At 41.7% G+C, this 19,227-nt stretch overlaps 1 protein-coding gene across 15 annotated transcripts in view; it reads right to left on the minus strand.

Moving 5' to 3' along the window:
- Positions 1-19,227, minus strand: part of CHD9 (chromodomain helicase DNA binding protein 9) — a 188,792-nt gene that overhangs the window by 21,050 nt on the left and 148,515 nt on the right. For 11 of the 15 annotated variants that reach the window (XR_012154463.2, XM_073307627.2, XM_073307626.2 and 8 more), the window contains 5 exons: positions 16,014-16,177; positions 9,459-9,731; positions 8,495-8,663; positions 5,859-5,998; positions 5,002-5,223 (listed from right to left, as the gene is read on the minus strand). Coding sequence is in view for 14 of the 15 variants with exons in the window: in XM_073307627.2 (XP_073163728.1) it covers positions 5,002-5,223; positions 5,859-5,998; positions 8,495-8,663; positions 9,459-9,731; positions 16,014-16,177 (968 nt within the window). In the remaining variant the exon portion in view is untranslated. The remainder of the gene's footprint in view (positions 1-5,001; positions 5,224-5,858; positions 5,999-8,494; positions 8,664-9,458; positions 9,732-16,013; positions 16,178-19,227) is intronic. The other 4 variants (XM_073307622.2, XM_073307629.2, XM_073307623.2 and 1 more) reach the window with 3 other exon arrangements.

Here is a 19,227-nt window from a genome sequence, read left to right on the forward strand (position 1 = left end):
GAACTGTCTCAGCCAATTTTATACAGATTCACAGATTCCAAGGCCAGAAGGGACCATTGTGATCATCTAGTTGGGCACAATAAGGATGACTCGAGCTCTGTCTTGAGAGATTTTCTATAGAGCTTGTGGTATTAATGGAATGGGAGGAATGGCATACTTCAGGTGATCCTTTCATAGTAGCAGAATCAGAATAATAGAATATTAGGGTTGGAAGAGACCTCAGGCAGTCATCTAGTCCAATCCCCTGCTCAAAGCAGGACCAACCTCAACTAAATCATCCCAGCTAAGGCTTTGTCAAGCTGGGCCTTAAAAACCTCTAAGGATGGAAGAGCAGAAGAGCATCTCCCAATGAGACCCTGCCCAGGGCTGCTCTGGGGCAGTATGGGGGATGTTTTTGTTCATGTGTGAGGCAAAAAGGTTTGAGGTTGGCATTTCCCATTGGGTGAAGATCTTGCTGAGAACCAAACTGTGACTTTCCCATTCATGGGCAGCAGAAAAATGTTTGCTGAGATGTCTGCTAGGGAATTCTGCACCCCCTGGTAAGTATACTCCTGAAAGGGGTATGTGATGGCTGATGCATCATTCCAGAGGTTGACTGCCTCTATACAAAGTGGAATGGGGCTCTCGTTTCCCATACTTGTATATATAGAATATAGTTATCCTAATGTCCAACATTACTTGAACATACCAGGATCAGGTAAGTGGGAGGAAGGCGTTGCGGGCTCAATGAACCCCTTGAGTTCTATTCCTTTGCATTCTGGACTCCCTAAAGGTCCACAGGCCCTATGCTGTATGATCACCCATATGAGCATCCTAACCTAAGAGGCATGCATCAGTCAAGATGACTGCCTTGGGAGTCAGTGTGAAGGAAGGGATCCCCACCTGAACTTTGGCTTTGTTAACCAGATGACAGAGTCCAAAACCTTGGATGGAATTGCCACCAGAGATAATTGATGTCATCTCTCTCTGGTGAGTACACAGAGAGAAGACAGGCTTGACAACAATGAAGATGAAGCCTGGAAAATGACATCATGTGTGTACATGGTGCCATGTGGCTGAGAAGGGAAAGGCAAGTTCTGATTGAGGTCCGGGGTCTGAAAGTGACCTGGGTGTAGGACGAGAAACTTGAGTCCACTTCCCGTCGGAGAATCATCTCATTAGAATGGTCCCTGAAAAGGAACTGTGAAGGGGGTTTGTGGGTCGGAGTAGCCAGAAACTCGATCAGATAGTTGCCATGAATAACTTCCAGTACGCATTTGTTGGCAGTTAGGGCCCTCCAGTTGCGAGCAATATGGGTAAGGTGGCCTCCAAAAATCAAAAATGATGTGGCAACAATAAAGGTATGTGGGGGTTTCTACAGTCTCGTAAAAAGAAACTCTTGGACTAAGGGCTGAAATAAGATGCTGCAGAGATTGTATTCTTGGGCCTATAAAGCTTCTGTCTTTTAGTGGTGGTTCCTGAGGATAATGATGATAAAAGAGCTGGGTAGGTAGTCCCACCTTATACCTCTGTCGATGATATTTTCTTTTGGGGGCATGGGTATAGAGATGCCAGAGAGTGAAGAGTTGTCTTTGAGTCCTTGAGGAAGCAGAGAGATTCATCTGTCTCCTCATGAAACAGATTGATCGTATCAAAGGGCAGATCCTGGATGGTAGTCTGTACCCAGGACAAGAAGTAATGGTCTCAAGTTGCAGTGGGGGAGGTTTAGGTTGGATATTAGGAAAAACTTTTTCACTAGGAGGGTGGTGAAATGCTGGAATGCGTTGCCTAGGGAGGTGGTGGAATCTCCTTCCTTAGAAGTTTTTAAGGTCAGGCTTGACAAAGCCCTGGCTGGGATGATTTAATTGGGGATGGGTCCTGCTTTTGAGCAGGGGGTTGGACTAGATGACCTCCTGAGGTCCCTTCCAACCCTGATATTCTATGAAACCTGAAGATTGTAACCATAAGTCTCTCCTCATAACAAGGGCTGTAGCTGTTCCTCTAGACGAGTGGTTCTCAATCAGAGATACGTGTAAGAAAAAGACTGGATCCTGGACTACTGATAGTACTGATGGCTGCACACCAAGGCTGGCAGGTTGGGATGGGAGAATTACTCTGCATCCTTGGGATAGTCTCTTCCTCTGGAGTGACAATGTCCCAAAATAAAGATGATCTCGACAGGAGGGGTGGATGATCAGGGAGAGCAAAAATGTCCTCCATGGAGACAAATATCTCAGACTGTCAGGAGGTGTGGGGAGAGTTCACTGATGGAGCCAATGGAACAGGAGTTTCCCTGGTTACAGTGGAAGTCTGATCTCATCTGGACCATGTTGCTTTAGGCACTATATCTGCTCTAGATGACGATGTGAGCATCAGAGGCTGTTTGGCTTGAGCCTTCGCCATAGGAACCAATGCTAGAATCAGTGGATCTCTACCCTTCCACACCATCTTCTCCTGCTGAGAAGATTTACTCGGGCCTAAGTCCTTGATGCCTGTGTGTGAAGGCTCTTCTGACTCTGACAGGGTTGGGGAGGGCTCCTTTCTCTTCAGAGCAGTCCTCAGAGAAGACAGTTTGTCCCTTTGCCCTTTACTCTCATTGGAAGTGGCTTAGAAGTCTTAGCCTCCAAAAGCCTTAGCCTTCATTCCCAACTTATGCTTGAGGAGACTGATGTATTGCGGGTGGAGGGGTCTCTCTGATCTGGATCTGATTGTTGTCTCATAGCCTTCTCCATTAGGTGTTTCCTAAGCCTCAGTTCCCAACCCTCATGAGTTCTGGGGGGAAAGGAGCAGCAGATGCTGCACTTGGCTAAGAAGTGAGCCTTACCCAGGCAGCAGAGACAATATTGATGTTCACTACTCACAGAAATGGAGCAATGGCAGGAAATGCAGTTTTTGAACCTCAAAATCCCAGGCATAATCTCAGCCTTCTTGGGGGGAAAAATTCCTTCTTGAGAGGGGTGGAGGGGAACAGAAAATAGCTAACTATACTATATGAGAAAAATACTAAAACTATTTACAATATATTTACAGAAGTGATACAGTAGAAAGGAGCTGAAGATATCAAAGATTTCAACTCAGACCATCCAGTGGTAAGAAGGACCTGGAGAAGTACTGGCCCTCACTGCTTTACTCCCCCAGTTCAGAGTACAAGGAGAACTACATAGCATATGAGGGCCAACAATGCTTGCAAAAAATTCTGTACTCGGGCGCATGCAAACCCATGTCTGGAATATACATTCAGACGATCACTTCAAGATGAATGGTATGTTCTGTACTAATTTATGGCAGACTCCTCAAGATGGCCTATAGGCTGCACGACAGCCCAAAATCTCTGCAGTGATCACCACTATGGACTCTCAACGACCTACTTGACATGCCCCCTCCAGCTGGAAGTTGCTCAAGAGATCACATAGTGACACTTACATTGGACCTCTGGTACTCCTGTGCTGGGGAAATTGTTCACATACTTCACTAGAGCAGCGTGTAGGGACCACAACAGGAGGCACACCTGCCTCCTAGAGTTTTTACTACCTCTGATGTCTCATACAGTCATTGTTTTTAACTATTACCGTAAAAACTATATAAGATTAGATGTTTAATTTATGAGTGTATTCACTGCTTAATTTTACTATTTGACCAAAAAAACTGGAAACAGCATTTGGCTGAAGTCAAATTTGGAGCAGACTGGTGGCTACGACAATAACGATAGAAGAACATGTATTACATATTTATTCTAATATAGCAGGATTATTTACAATAACAGAATCCCATAGTTAGTCAAGATCATAACTTTGGAAGATGAAGAATTTGTTAGATATGACTGTCCCTGTTAGCGTGAAGAGTCTGCACCTGAGGGGCATGTAGATGATCAAGGTGCACTTTTATTATTTATCAACCAATCAGCATTCTGAAGACTTGACCATTAAGATAGATAATAAACACACTGTTTAATGGGCACAGACAAGATACTGGAATAAAAATGAAATATTTACAACAGATTGTATTAATATACTTAGCATCCTCAACCTCCTAATACCCTGAGAGGTTTACCAACAGTGCAAGGACAGAATGGACAGGCCTGACACGAACCAGTCACGAAGAAGAGGAGGAGGAGAAAAAGTGGCTGAGAGTCTATGATACACGTAGCTGGAGAATACTGATGCCTCCTTTTAGTTATTCAGCTTCTAATAGTTATTTGAAATTATTCTTAAACTGAAATATTAGAATTTAGTCCAAAATTTAACCAAATTTATATACACCCAGTGCAAGACAAAAGGTACACAAACAATTCCATTTCGAGCTCATCATTTCCTGCTTCCCCTTTTGTATTTATAAAATTGCAATTTTCAGGAGTACTTTACTTCTGGGTATACCAGTTTATCCTATATTACTTCATATTAAAACACTTTTAGAGAACAGAAAATTTTTGGTTTTAATCCCATAAATGTGATAATATCCCATTAATGTCTGTTATGTGCAGATTTATGGATCAGTAGATTGCAAGCTCAGAGGTATCAAGGTGGGAATAGCAAATCCATTTGACATTACTAAGCATTTAAAATATAGGTCCCTATGATATTTATTCCACTGTAACTAACTTACTCTTCTTGCATAATTGTGAGAATGCACGCATCTATTTTCAGTATCATTTAAAAGTAATGAAACATCACATGAATACATATTTCCTAATTTTCATTAAAGAAATATTTGAAATGGATTAGTCTCCATAAAAAATGGCAACAGATAATGCATCTTGCTATTGATTATTTTTTATTAGTGATTAAATGCTATATTCCTGGGCTGGCCTTAGTGTACAAATTGCATGGAGATGGGAAGAAGATAGATAGAAATTAAGAGACCATCCCATAGACTTCCGCTTCAAATCAAGTGAAAATAAAGAAGGGGGGAAAAAAGAAGAGAATAAGGAATCCCAGGTGGTATATATTACAAATTTAAATACAATATGCAGAGGCAGAATGAGACTCACTATTTAGCTGAAGCAGAGTTCAAAAGAATACTCACAGGAATAAAAGCTCCTAAATCTTCAACATAACCAGGATGTTCCTTAAGCCATTTTTCTAAATCCTTCCTTTTTGGTGCATCATCACCTGCAAGTCTTGTTCCATCTTTCAGGTTAATGACAGGAACTGGGCTTTCTTCATCAAGTAGACCTTGGGACTGAGCATAAGTAAGTGTTGGGTTTATTACTGGAGCAACTTGCGAGGTGTTAATGCCTGGACTAACCTGTAGAAAGATAAAATATTCTGAGAAACACGCAATACATTGGAAAACAAATGTCACAAAGAATTTGTAGGTGGTCTCCAATTTAGTTAAATACACAGCCAATTACATTCTGAAAGAGATCTATATGTAATTTTCCATATTGTAATTAAGCAATACCATAGATGTGGCTTTTTGTTTGTTTTTAATAAAAATCCTTTCCAGCTCACATTTAAAAGATTATAAGTAAGGTAATACTTGAATTGCGGGATGATCATCAAAAAATTGTGAACAAGTCATGGAAAATTGCAGAAAAGTAACAATGGACCTTATTATTTGGAGTAATGAAGTCCATTATTACTTTTGTGCGATTTTCCACTTTCGGCTATCCATGGCTGAGAGTGGTGGCTCCTGCTGTTGGCTGCCTGGGGCTGACGGAAGGAGCCAGGGCTCCCACTGTCAAAATTGCAGAATCTGCAATTTTCACAATATTGCAAGTTAAGTAGGACCTTAATTATAAGCTTATACTGAGTAATTCCAGATGAAATCATTTGAATGCTAAAGTTTAGCAATTATTTGTTCGCAGCACAATATGCTCAATTAAGAAATTCAGAGTAAAATTGAACTTGTATTTTGGATATAGAATCAGATTTACTTACATGATTAGGTGGTTTATTTCTATTTATAAAGAGGATGTCAACTCCTTCTACATTCTTTCTCCTTCCTCTCCTCTTTTTGACTACAGGCTGGCTGTCGACCATCACTCCATTAGCATTAACTGTTAACTGATTGGAAGCACCTATCAAATTAATAATGCATATCATTAATGAGTCAAAGGTGTGTTCCATTTATAATCAGGAACACATTCAATAAAAAAGTTCCATAATTTGAAATAGAGTAGTTTACAGATAATTCCCACATATAAACAAAAAATCAAACTGCTAAAGAGACCCTGTAACAAGTACAGAAAAAACAAAAGGGATCAATAAATCATAGTTGCAGCTGCTAGTACTATTAAAATTAAAACGATCAACTATTTTTCCATGTCCATTGTACAAGGGAAAGATTTTTTTTTAACTCCAAATGATTTAATTTAATTTTCTATTACAGAAGAAGCCATCAGTGCTTACTGCATTTTATTTCTTTATTTGCGAACCAACATCATTCAGTGCTGTTAGACTGACCATGATTAGCTCAGAACAGTGTTTTTAGCAGACAACCGCTCCAAAGCCGGCAGGGATGACAACAGTTTGAGAAGGGTCCCCCAAATTGGTCCCCCCAAAAAAGGAAAGCAAGTGTTCTCAGACCAGTATTCTATATGTAAATATCACTCACCAACATAATGAACCAATTTTAAGGTAACATGTTTTGGACTTAAATTCCTAAAAAGTTGTACCCATTTAAGAATCTCCATCAAGGCACTGACAAGCTCAACATTCAACATATGAGACACTACACCATCTTCCAAAATAATGTCTTAAGAGTAACTTAAAAACATGGGGGGGTTGAGTTTTTTTTGTTTTAAATCACAGTTTTTCACCTGTCTTGATTTTTCACCTTTAAGGGGGAGCTCCCCATGCATACTGTATGTGTGATCATCTTAGGGTCAAAATGCAACCTTAAATATACACAAAAATGCAGCATCTTTTTTCACTGATTAGAGGGAACACCACTTACCTTCTATTGTCCTCATGGGGGGGCATGTGGCAATTCTATTCTATCCAGTCCTTAGCTGAACAGGATAGGCAGCTGCTGCACTCACATTCTTTCCACACATTTCCCCACATTCTACTGTCACCTACATTCACCCCTACTCATATTTCCCTCACAGTTACCTTACCTCACAGTTTCTTATCCATCACATTCTCTTTCTCTTCCATACCACATTCCTCTGCACTCTTTCAGCTCCTCTCACTTTGCCTTTATATCCTGCTGCCACCCCTCAGATGGCCTCCTGATCCCAACATTCCCTAGTATCCCATCCTATCTGTACTCTGCTTCTCAGAATCCTTTGATTCATAGTGCCCTGTCCAGTTCCCTTACCCACTCCATTCCCTGATAGTCCCTACAGTCCCATTCCTAACACCTCTATATTTGCCCAGCCCTCACAGAGTGACTAAGGGGACACTATCTTCCCTGAGAGTAGCCTGGCTTCAGAGCCATTGGAAACCAATAGGATGGCATCTATCTTTGCTGAGGGCAGCCTCACTTTCATCTGAAAAAGTCAAATGGATATACAATGCACCTTGCTAAGGGAAGCATGTGCCTTCAGACCCAGATGGTAATGGGATATGGGAGCCATTTTAGATGAGGGCAAAAATTTGCAAGATTGAAGAAAAAATAAATGAATGAGAACACTTAAAGACCCAAAATATTGCATAAGTTGACAACACTGTTATACATGTTTAATAGGCTTAAGGATGTGAGATGTATTATCCTGTTTTAAGTTGAAACTTGACATACCAAGTTTCTACTTCTGTATTTTTATGTAGCTTGTATTCAACAAAATGATTTCAATAAGCTTCCATTTTACATAAATGAAAAATGTGTACATTTTTCTAAGTGAAAGATATATTTTGGAATTGCTGTAACTTGAGCTTAGATTTTAAAAAAACTGTGTAAACAATTGGTCAATATTATGAACATCTTAAACATTGTGTCTACTTCATGTTTACACACATTACTTTTCATAAATGTTACTCACATGCATAACTCAGGTGTATGTGAGAGATTATGTCTCTATACGAGTCATTATGGTCTACTGGGTTACAATTTTATATATATACACACACACAAACACAATTACATTAAGTTCTTAAGAAGCTATTGTAATGTACAGGGTAAATAATATCCCTTTTAGACATTTTCTGAATACTTATTTATAAAATAAAGCTACTGAAGATTACTAGGCTAAATATCCATAGAAAAATCTAAATATGAGTTTACTACAATGAGACCATAGTAGCACCAAAGAAGTCATGACACCATCACAAGAACTAGAAGGCATCCAATGAAACGGAGAGGTAACAAATTTCAAAAGTATAAAAGGAATTCCCCCCCACAAAAAATGTGTAATTAACCTCTGGAACTTAATGACTTTCATATACTTGACTGTTTGATTGCCTCAGACACAGGAGACAGATTACAAAGAGCACAGAAAATTAACACAGATAGAAAATGGCAGACAAAGTATAATGGCTCTTTGTCTATTTCCCTACAATGTACACTGTCAAAGAGATTCTTGTGACCAGGGAGCATTATGTAAATTGACACTATAATAAATCATAATGTTTACCTGATTCTGGTAAGGATTTTGGAAAATTGACAAGGCTGGTCTCTGAAGCATTCTGGAGCTCACGAAGCCGAGCCAGGTATTGCTGCTGTCCTAACGTGCCTTCTTCACTTTCAAACAGCCTTTTTTGAGAAAACCCCTGCTTCTGAAAAGTCAACTTCAAACCACCTTCCTGTTAAACAAATGCCAGGGTTAGAAGACTGTCTTCTGAGACAGAAATGACTACTTCATAGTTCAGGATTCTCGCATAAAACACATCTATTACAGAAGAGTTGAGGGAAAATGAGATCACACAAGACTTTAATCAAGCCTTGCTTTTCTTCAAAGTAACCAGTCTAACCAGAAATTTTACAGGACCACCTTTCTGAATACAAATTGTGAAAAAATTAATATCTTAATTGAAAAATTCAGATACTGAACATCTATCTACTTCCTTAATCTCATCCTATGCAAATCCCAAATCCAATTACTAGAACAGAGTTCTCATCTATTTGTACTTACTACCAACAAATCTCAAATTACAAACACAGGAAATGGGTATTTTAGACACCTCTAGTATGTATGTGAAACTACAGGATTTAGTTGTAACCTTTTTAGAAGCACATGAAATTATAAAGTGCTAATTTGAGTAGGGCATGCTAAAATGTTCAAAAAAAGTCAAACTCACTGGAAACACCTATTATTTATGCAACTAACCAGACTGTTAGAAACTGCATAAAACAAACCATTTGAGGAAGCATCTTAACAGCAGGATTTCAGAAGTTTAAAGAGGGACATACATTCAATGATGATCCCTCTAGTAGGATATGTAAATTTAAAAATGCCCAATGCCCAAAAGAAACATATCCAAATACCCGTAAACTAATGTGCAAAGGAAGTAAGAGTGAGAGCAGGCAGCCACTTGCAGGTAAAGCATGCCGCACACCGCAATCGCAATCAGGTCCTAGGGCAATAAAAATAAACATACGTCATTGATTTTCACTGTAAACTCCTTTTCTCGTACATGCTTCTTCACCTTTGGCATCTGTGGCGACTGATCATGTTCTTCCTTAACACCTGCAGTTGGGGGAGTTGGTGCACTAGGTTCGCTGTAGTCTGCAGCTGCACCCGGGCTGTCCAGAAGTTTGGTTGTGTAGAAAGATGCTACTGTATTGCTGTCATAGCTTCTTCTTGCCGAAGGCCATTTACCTTTCAACACTGTTTGACAAATACTGTCTAGTCGGTTAATCATAACTCGATCCTAGAAAAAAAGAGAAAACTTTTTACAAAGGAACTGCTTATAAAATCTATACATGATGCCATTCAGAATGCAAACCCTACTCTTCTACAAAGAAGAGTAAGGATAATCTTATGGTTAAATCACTGGACTTGCACTCAGGATTTGGGTTCAATTCCTGGCTCTACAACATTTTCCTGTGTGGCTTTGGATAAATCACAATCTCTCTATACTTCACATAACCATTTGCAAAATGTGGACAATGGTACTTCCTTTCTTCTACCCTTTGTGTATCTTGTCTATTTTGGTCCTGCTCCTGCAAATACTTAAGCACATGCTTCGCTTTACTCACATGAGTAGTCCCATTAATTTTAATGGGAATACTCTGGATAGTAAAATGAAACAGTGCAGAAGTGTATGCAGATTTTTGGCCATGACCATTTGGGGCAGGGACTATCACCTAACATATGTAGATGCTACAATAATATAATAACCAGCCACAAATATAAAAATAAATGTGCATGCTCTTATTCACAGTTCCTGTTGTCATGTTTGAATCTGTTCCGCTCCTGATTCAAATACCTTAGGTCACAAGCCGGCAAAGCACATATTTAATTTTAAACACACAAACAGTCCCACTGAAAAGTCAAGCACGTACTTAGACCTTAAGCAATACATGCTGAATTCCCCAAATAAAATGTAAGGGACCCTTTTAGAACCTATGTAATATAAAAATAAAATCCATAAAGTTTGCTGATACCATTAGAGCACACATATTTGTCCAAGAAATAAACTGCCCAACATATAAAATGCTCTTTACAATTCTCTCCTAATCTTGATTGTGTTCTACACCACCACATTCAGAACAAGGGCCTACATTTTCAAAAATGATTAGTTGTTTTGTTATGCCTCTATTTGTGGGTGTTCATTTTGACACATTCTAAATGGGCCTTCCACCTTCCCTATGAAAATTAGACCATTTAAGAAGAGCTCAAGTGATGCTCTTGAAAATTGAAAATCATGAACATTGAAACCAAAGTTATTTTTAAGAAAAATATTCATGATGTTAATGTAGTGGAGATTAAAAGCTCCTGAATTTCAGATACTAATAGTAATCTCTCTCTTCTGAGCTCCCCCACCCTTTTTGTCTCTTTCTTTGTCATGAAGTTCCCTTTCAGGCCCTCCTAAACTGCTTGACTTCTGAAAACAATGCCTTCATCAGAAGCTTCCAATCTGGCTGCGTATTTTCAAGCCTCAGTGCAATCCATGCCTGCCTCCAGTGAATGAGATCTTTACCACTGCAAATTGAGAAACCAATAGCTATTTTTTTTATAATATACTACATGCCTTTAACAAATACAATGAAATTTTACTCTAAGACTGTGTTATAGTTATCTACATAATTTAAAACAGTTTTGTAGAGGGGAACACAGATTCTTTGGAAAGTAGCATGTAGAAGAATTAGAACACCACCAGTGACCCTTACATTCTACAAAATTATGTTAAAATAACTTTAGAACTACTGAATAAAATATAAATCCCAGAAAATTCAAAAATGAAGTTGAATCTACTTAAAATCCAACTAGCATGTCCAAGAAGGTGGTGATTTTATAAGCCAGATGTTCTGCAAACCATAAGCATAGCAGGGGACTGTGAAAACAAGATTAGCTTTAGACGCCCATAAAGTATTCCTCTTGGATCTTCTGATTTTCACGTCAAGTGTCAAAGCTAATCTAATCTTTCATTTTTAAAATAATATCTATCCTTTTCCATTGTGAAGGCAATTGTCAAAAGTATATTAATCACTGGGATTAAAGTTTATATTTTAAGTATACATTTTAACAAATCACAAAATCTTCATAGTTTGCCACTAGTACAGTTGAGAACAAGCCACTAATACATGTAAAAGGATAGATTTACTCACCATGCAGTAAAAAACAGTTACCTACCTCTCGTAACTGTTGTTCTTTGAGATGTGTTGCTCATGTCCATTCCATTCTAGGTATGCGTGCGCCCACGTGCACCACTGTTGGAATTTTTTGCCTTAGTGGTATCCGTAGGGCTGACTGGCACCCTCTGGAGTCCCGCACTCATGCACCAGTATATGAGGCATCGCCAACCCTATGCCCTGTAAGTTCCTTCTTGCCGGCAACTCTTGCCAACAGAGGGGTAGGAGGGCCTGTCATAGAATGGACATGAGCAACACGTCTTGAAGAACAACAGTTACGAGAGGTAGGTAACCTTTTTTCTTCTTCGAGTGCTTGTTCATGTCGATTCCATTCTAGGTGACTCACAAGTGGTATCCCTGGAGGCGAGCTTGGAATTCACGGCCATGCGAATTGTAACACTCCTCTGTCAAAGCTGGCATTGCCCTGGACCTGCTGGGTGTAATGGGTATGGAGGTATGGATGGATGACCAGGTAGCGGCCCTGCAGATATCTTGAATTGGCACCTGGGCCAGGAAGGATGCTAACGAGGCCTGCGCTCTGGTGGAATGGGCGGTAATGATCATCAGCAGTGGTATCTTTGCCTCTTCATAACAAAACCTGATGCAGGTGGTGATCCAAGAGGAAATTCTCTGAGCAGAAAGAGGTAGACTTTTCGTTCTGTCCACTACTGTGATGAAAAATTGTGTTGACTTACGGAATGACTTAGTTCTTTCTATATAAAAGGCTAGTGCTTTCCTATTGTCCACAGTGTGTAACCTGCACTCTTTATCAGATTTATGAGGTTTTGGGAAGAGGACTGGTAAAAATATGTCCTGATTAGTGTGAAACTGCGAAACTACCTTGGGTAAAAAGGCAGAGTGCGGTCGCAGTTCAACGTTGTCCTTATAGAACACCATGTAGGGTGGCTCTGACGTAAGCACTCTGATTTCAGAGACCCTTCAAGCCACCAGGAAGGAGACCTTTCACAAAAAGAGCAGGCAGGAACAGTTGGGCAGGGGCCAGGGAGGGGCTGCTGCCAGGTTCATGAGCGTGCAAAACCAGTGCTGGTGAGGCCAAGCCAGGGAGACCATGATAACTTGTCCCTTGTCTCTCTTGATCTTTGCCAGGACCCTGCTGATGAGAGGAATTGCAGGGAATGCGTACTTCAGGTTCCCTGACCACGACAGGAGAAAGGAATCGGAGAGGGAGTCTTTGCCCAGGTCTTGCTGTGAACAAAACCGGTGGCATTTCCTGTTTAGCCTGGTGACGAACAGGTCCACTTGGGGAGTTCCCCACCTCTGAAAGATCATGCAGGCTACCTCCGGGTGGAGCAACCACTCATGGTGAGAGGAGAAGTCCCTGCTGGGGTGATCTGCTAGCGTGTTCTTGACACCAGGGAGGTGACAAGCTTCCAGATGGATTTCGGTGCTGATGCAGAAATCCCAAAGATGGAGTGCTTCTTGGCAGAGAGTCTATGAACGTGCTCTCCCTTGCCTGTTGATGTAGAACATCGAGGCAGTGTTGTCCGTCAGGACTCTCACCACCTTGCCCGACAGGTGAGGTAGGAAGACTGCATGCCAAGGGGACTGCCCTGAGTTCTTTGACATTTATGTGTAACATCATCTCCTCTGGGGACCACATATCCTGGGTCTGGAGATCAACAAGGTGCGCACCCTAGCCGAAATCCAAGGCGTCCGATACTAATTCAATGGAGTGATGGTGGGTGTTGAACAGAACCCCCTGTAGGAAGATTGTGTGATCGGTCCACCATCACAGTGAGGCAAGTACCATAGGGCGAATGGTAACAACCTTGTCCAGGTGATCTCTGGACTGGGAATAGACCATTGCCAGCCATTGCTGCAGGGGCCGCATCCAGAGCCTGGCATGGTGGACAATGTATGTGCATGCTGCCATGTGACCCAGCAGGTGCAGGCAAACCCTGGCCATAGTCAGGGGGAACGCAGAGACCTCTGCGATGAGGTCCATCAACGTCTGGAACCTTTCTAACGGCAGGAACGCTCTGGCGCAGGTTGAGTTGAGCACTGCTCCAAATGAACAAAGACTTTTTGTCATTTACCAGTAGGCGGCACATGGCTTGCAGCACCACATCATCCTCTTGGAACTGAGACATGGAGTTGCCCTTGATTAGCCAGTCATCAAGGTATGAGTAGATCTGGATACCCCAACATCTGAGGTGAGCAGCCATCACCGACATGCAATTGGTAAACACTCTGGGTGCTGTTGCCAAGCCGAACGGGAGGACCGCAAACTGGTAGTGGTGGGGGCCCACTGTAAACCAAGGAAGCGTCTGTGACCTTGAAAGACTGCTATGTGGAAGTCCATGTCCTTCTAGTCAAGGGCAGGTCTCCCGGATCCAGGGAGGGGATGATAGAAGCCAAGGAGACCATGCTTCTTTAGATACTTATTGAGGTCCCTCATGTCCAGGATGGACCTCAGACGGACCTTGGCCTTTGGGATTAAGTGGTACCGGGAATACAACCTCTTGTTCCTGTAGTCGAGAGGAACTTCTTCCACCGCACCCAATTGCAGCAACCCCTTTACCTCCTGCATGAGGAGACTCTTGTGAGAAGGGTCCCTGAAGAGGGACCGGGTAAGGGGGGGGTAGAAGTAAACTGTAGGATATAACACTCCGCCACGGTATTGAGGACCAGCGGTCTGAAGTTAGCCGAAGCAGCAGAAGTTCCAGCAGAGTGACTGGCAGCAAGAAGGAATTCAGGGTGGGGGGAGCCGGCAGCGCTCCTCATACCACGCCATGCAGGTGCCACTCCACAGGGTGCCAGAACCGGTCCTCTACGGATACTGCTAAGGGAAAAACTTCCAGCACCAGTGCATGTGGAGAGCACACACACCTAATATGGAATGGACATGAGCAAGCACTCCAAAAACTATACATTTTTACCTAGCACTGTCCATCTGGTCCACCCATGTGCCTCTCCTCTCCTTGTGTACCACATCACAGGAATAAAGGGTGGGATTGCCAGACTGCCACCATCTCAGTTCCTTCTTTACCACCAGTTCCCAGTAGGAGACCAGGAAGCGGGGAAAGAGGGCAGGTAGTGCACTATACATAGGGAAAAGACATCTCAAAGAACTCCTGTTACTACAAGATGAGTAACCCATCCTCCTTCTTCCAGGGATTGTCCCTATGTGTTGTGCACTTCTGGTGATTCACAAGCCGTGTCTCTAAGGAATCCTAGAATCCTATGACATACATTGCTTCTCTAGGCAGGGTAGTTTTGCATCAGATGCAGTTGTTCACACCCAGTACACAGTGCCTAGCGAAGGTGTATAAAAAGTGCCAGGTCGCTGCTCTGCAGATTTCAGTAACAGGGATATCTTTAAGGAAAACTACAGATGCTGCGCCTGAGCTTTAACTGAGTGTGTTTTCACATTGCTTGAATGTATTTCTGGTGTAAATTAAGCAAGGTGTGACCAAAGACAAAGAAAAGCACATTTACATGCATGGTAAACAAAGCCATCAGGAGAGCAAGTGGGGAAAGATGACCACTTAATCTCGATGGGGTATGGAGAGTGCACCCCCCACTTCCCGAAGCCTTCCTGCCTCTTGAAGCAGCACCACTGAACTTTGGAAAGATATAAAGAGAGAAAGCCATTTTGCCTTCCTTGGCTTTTGCCTTCCTTCACATGAGAGACTAAAGGGGCCAGAGCTCTTGAAATCACAGAATAGTGGATCCTTTAACCAAGCAGTTTGAAGTCTCTAGGAACTAAATACAGATGAAAAACCTGCTTAAGCAAATATTGCAACTTGTTGAAAGTAAGTTTTAATCTTAGAAGCGTATTTTTACTTTTGTTTGCTTGTAACCTTTTCTATCTTTATTCCTTATACTTGGTATCTCTTAAACATAAGACTTTTTTGTTTAACAAACTTGTTTTACTTGTACTATACACCAACTCAGTGTGTTAACCCCAGTTAAGGTAATAAGCTGCCAGGTACTGTCTCTTGAAGGGTGCAGCAAACTTAACTTCTATAAGTTGTCAGTGAGAGGGCTGGACACTACAGGGCAGACATTTTGGGGGAAATACAGGACAGGGAGGGTCTTCGGGTCACCCTGCAAAACGTAACTGGGAGGTGGAAGCCAGAGTGTGCTCTGCATGCTTGCATGCTGGCTGTTGATGTCAGGGCTATAAGCCACAGCAGCATAACATTTAAGACATCCAGAGTTCCAGGCCAGGCAATGACTAAACCTGACTGGTCTGATTCGAAACCCAAAACATCATATCGGCATAGTCACAACAGGATTCACCCCCAGCTTACTATTTTAACTCGTCTATTTTAACCCCAAGAAAAATGACCCAGCTATAACATTTGAGCCTGAAAATGGTATTACAAACTTACCTTTGGCCAATAGGATGCAGCCAACATGTATCCACCTTGCAAGAGATAGCTGGAATTTGGCGTCCCGTTGTTCAACTGGCAACAGTCCTGGGTCTCATCTTGTGTGGTGCTCAGAGAGGCTACGCTCTCTTCGTCATATGCTTTGATGTGAGGGGTTCCTTCTGCTAAATAAAAGTACTACATATAACTTGAAGCTGTATAGAAAAATATACCATAGGGGTTTTTTTAGAATGCTCATACAAAGTATGTAAAGATTTGGAAAGAAAAATTTGAACACGAATATAAAACGAAAAATGAAATTTTTATTCTGGGTATATGCAACGCTGATTTTTAAATTAGGAGTGCTGAAGCTCTTTCATGTAAATTGTGAACTACTACTACTCTGCACATAACTATATTCCTGTTCTCTTTTCTAGAGCTTAACATGTGAAGTATTCAGATATTTCAAAACAGGTTGCTTGCTAAAGTCTGATATGAAATCCCTTGTGACCATTTTAGAACACACACATTTCAATTTGAAGTGAAACAAAATGTGATTTCAAGACAATAAATCAATTCCATTTTTAAATAGAAAAGTAAGCATGGAAAGCAAAGTGGTTGTCACCAGAGTGTGGTAAATCTATTGAGGAGATATTACTTGTTATATGTGGTCCATTTCACTTATTAGATGGGGTGTAGAAGGCTCCATTTGCCTCCCCCAAATTTTTTTAATATGGTATGTCTACATCATATTACAATTTTAAACACTCATTTTTAAATTCTGAGTTTCTTTTCAACTAACATTCCACTGTTTCTTCTTCTCCCCTGACCCTCACATATTTTCCACACATCCCAACCTCCATTTTTTATTTCTTTCCTCTTCCAGATCATCTCCAACAGAAGAAGAAAATCAGGGATATTATGTCTCTGTGTTTGCACAGTATAAATTTCCTGGTAGCAAGGCCAGACATATTTTTAAACTAACAACCAATGCTGCGTAGGAAAGAGTACAGATGCAAGAGCAATGTGAGATAATTCTGCAAGGCTCAAACTTATGTGTAACAAAAAATGCAAGATTACAATTGCGTACATAAGTGAGAGCGAAAGATGGAGATTTTAATTGCTTTCATTGCTTAAAATCAGTTAATACCATATATTTTAGTTATGCATTGTGTGGTTAAGTTACGGAGGATGGGTGGGTGAGAGTGTGTGTGGTTTTTTATTTTTGTAGAAAAAGCATTTGTGTCACAACACTCCACTTTCTACAAAAAAGTGTTTCCATTATCACTCTAATCATAAAATATTGATAAAAAATGCTACCCACCACTTATTTGACAAAAAATTAAAAGTTTCTATGGTAGAAGACCACAATTTGCCTCTGTGCTGAGCCCTTCCCCGCTACTCCCTGATCCTGGACCAGATGTGCATCAGGATGGTCCCAAGCATAATTCAGCACAGTCTGAAGGACATTGTAAATAGTACCTACCAACAGACTGATAAGGCAGCTTGGGATCAGCAGGGTGTAGTGCAGTCCCAGCAATATCTCCGTTCTCTAAACACAGTTAATGACTAACCTAGCTCCACACCACCAGACGACCCCCCTGTGCAAGGGAGACTGAAGGGAATATCATCTCATAGTGGCTAAACTGGCTTTGCACCCAGAATCTACTTGTGGCACAGCACCGAGCAGTCACAATACAAAGGTGAGAATGCCCTAGATAACAAAAGGCAACTCATAACATGCTTGTCAAATCTCAGCTCCCAAATATTAATACTTCAAAAACTGAAATGGATTTTGAATGCTTGGGACCACCTCTCTATTTCAAACTGATATGTAACCCATTTTTCCAGTATTCCCCCCGCCCCTTCCATGAAGGTCCAATACGTAGGGCCTGCTGAAAACTTTCTTCCTCTAGAGCAGTATTTCTCAATGAACAGTCTGTGGATCAGAGCCAGTCACTCAGATCTCCCTGACATAGTTTAGGAAGGCAGCAGAAAGGTTCCTTGTATCAAAAAGGTTGAGAGGAACACTGCTCTAGAGCAGTGGTTCTCAAAGCTGGTCCACCGCTTGTTCAGGGAAAGCCCCTGGCGGGCCGGACCGGTTTGTTTACCTGCCGCGTCCGCAGGTTCGGCCGATTGTGGCTCCCACTGGCCGCGGTTCACTGATCCAGGCCAATGGGGGCTGTGGGAAGCGGCGCGAGCCAAGGGACGTGCTGGCCGCCCTTCCTGCGGCCCCCATTGGCCTGGAGCGGTGAACCGCAGCCAGTGGGTGCCGCGATCGGCCGAACCTGCGGATGCAGCCGGTAAACTAACCGGTCCGGCCCGCCAGGGGCTTTTCCTGAACAAGTGGCGGACCGGCTTTGAGAACCACTGCTCCAGAGAGCCCTGTAGGTAGGGTGGAGGTAGAAGTGTTTTGGCTATCCCTTCCGTCAGCTGAAGTATTGTTTTCATGCAGAATAGGACAGTTGCTAAGCATGCAAATCCTGGGATTATAGAAATAATGGCAGTATTAACAATGGTTTAGTAACCAAAATTAAAATCACTAAACAGCGAGGCATTTGTTACAAATATTGTCCTCTCAAAAACTGCTTGAACGCAACAGATTGGTCTAAAATACTAGTATCTGTCAAGTGTGCAATATATAGAACAGCTGCTCAAAAGTGCTACGAATGGTGTATTACACATTAAAAAAAAGTACATATTAAAGAGATGGTGCATAATGAATTGCACTGAAGTTAAGAGAACCTTCCAGCAGTTACCAAATCTTTAAAATGGAAATTTCTAATTAAACAGCAACAGAAAGACAGACAGACGGATTTACATTCCCTAGCTGACATTTTACACCTCGAGGGTTGGACACATCATTGGTTACATAGGCTCAACTGGCAGGTGGTGGAAAGGGCAGGAATACCGTCCGTATTACTAGAACCTGCAGCAATTTTACAGGATACTGCCACTAAACCTAAATTGTGTTACACTGTCTAAGCCAGTCCTCCTCCTCCTCTTCTCCTTTGTTTTATCAGTTTCTTATCAACAACTTCCCCTTGACAATGCCCATTTGGTCCTGCAGGCAGAGGAGCATTGCAACATCAGAGGTTACTCAGCCAGTAATTCTAACCTTAGCCTTAAACCTTAACACTAACCTGTTGTTTACCTTGGTCATCTCCCTCCTTGACAGTCAAGGCAGAGAGATTCTACTAAAACAGGTTTAAGTAGGAGTGATCACTTTAGATAA

This window comes from Lepidochelys kempii, chromosome 12 (genome assembly GCF_965140285.1).
Source record: "Lepidochelys kempii isolate rLepKem1 chromosome 12, rLepKem1.hap1, whole genome shotgun sequence".
Taxonomy (NCBI): Eukaryota; Metazoa; Chordata; order Testudines; family Cheloniidae; genus Lepidochelys; species Lepidochelys kempii.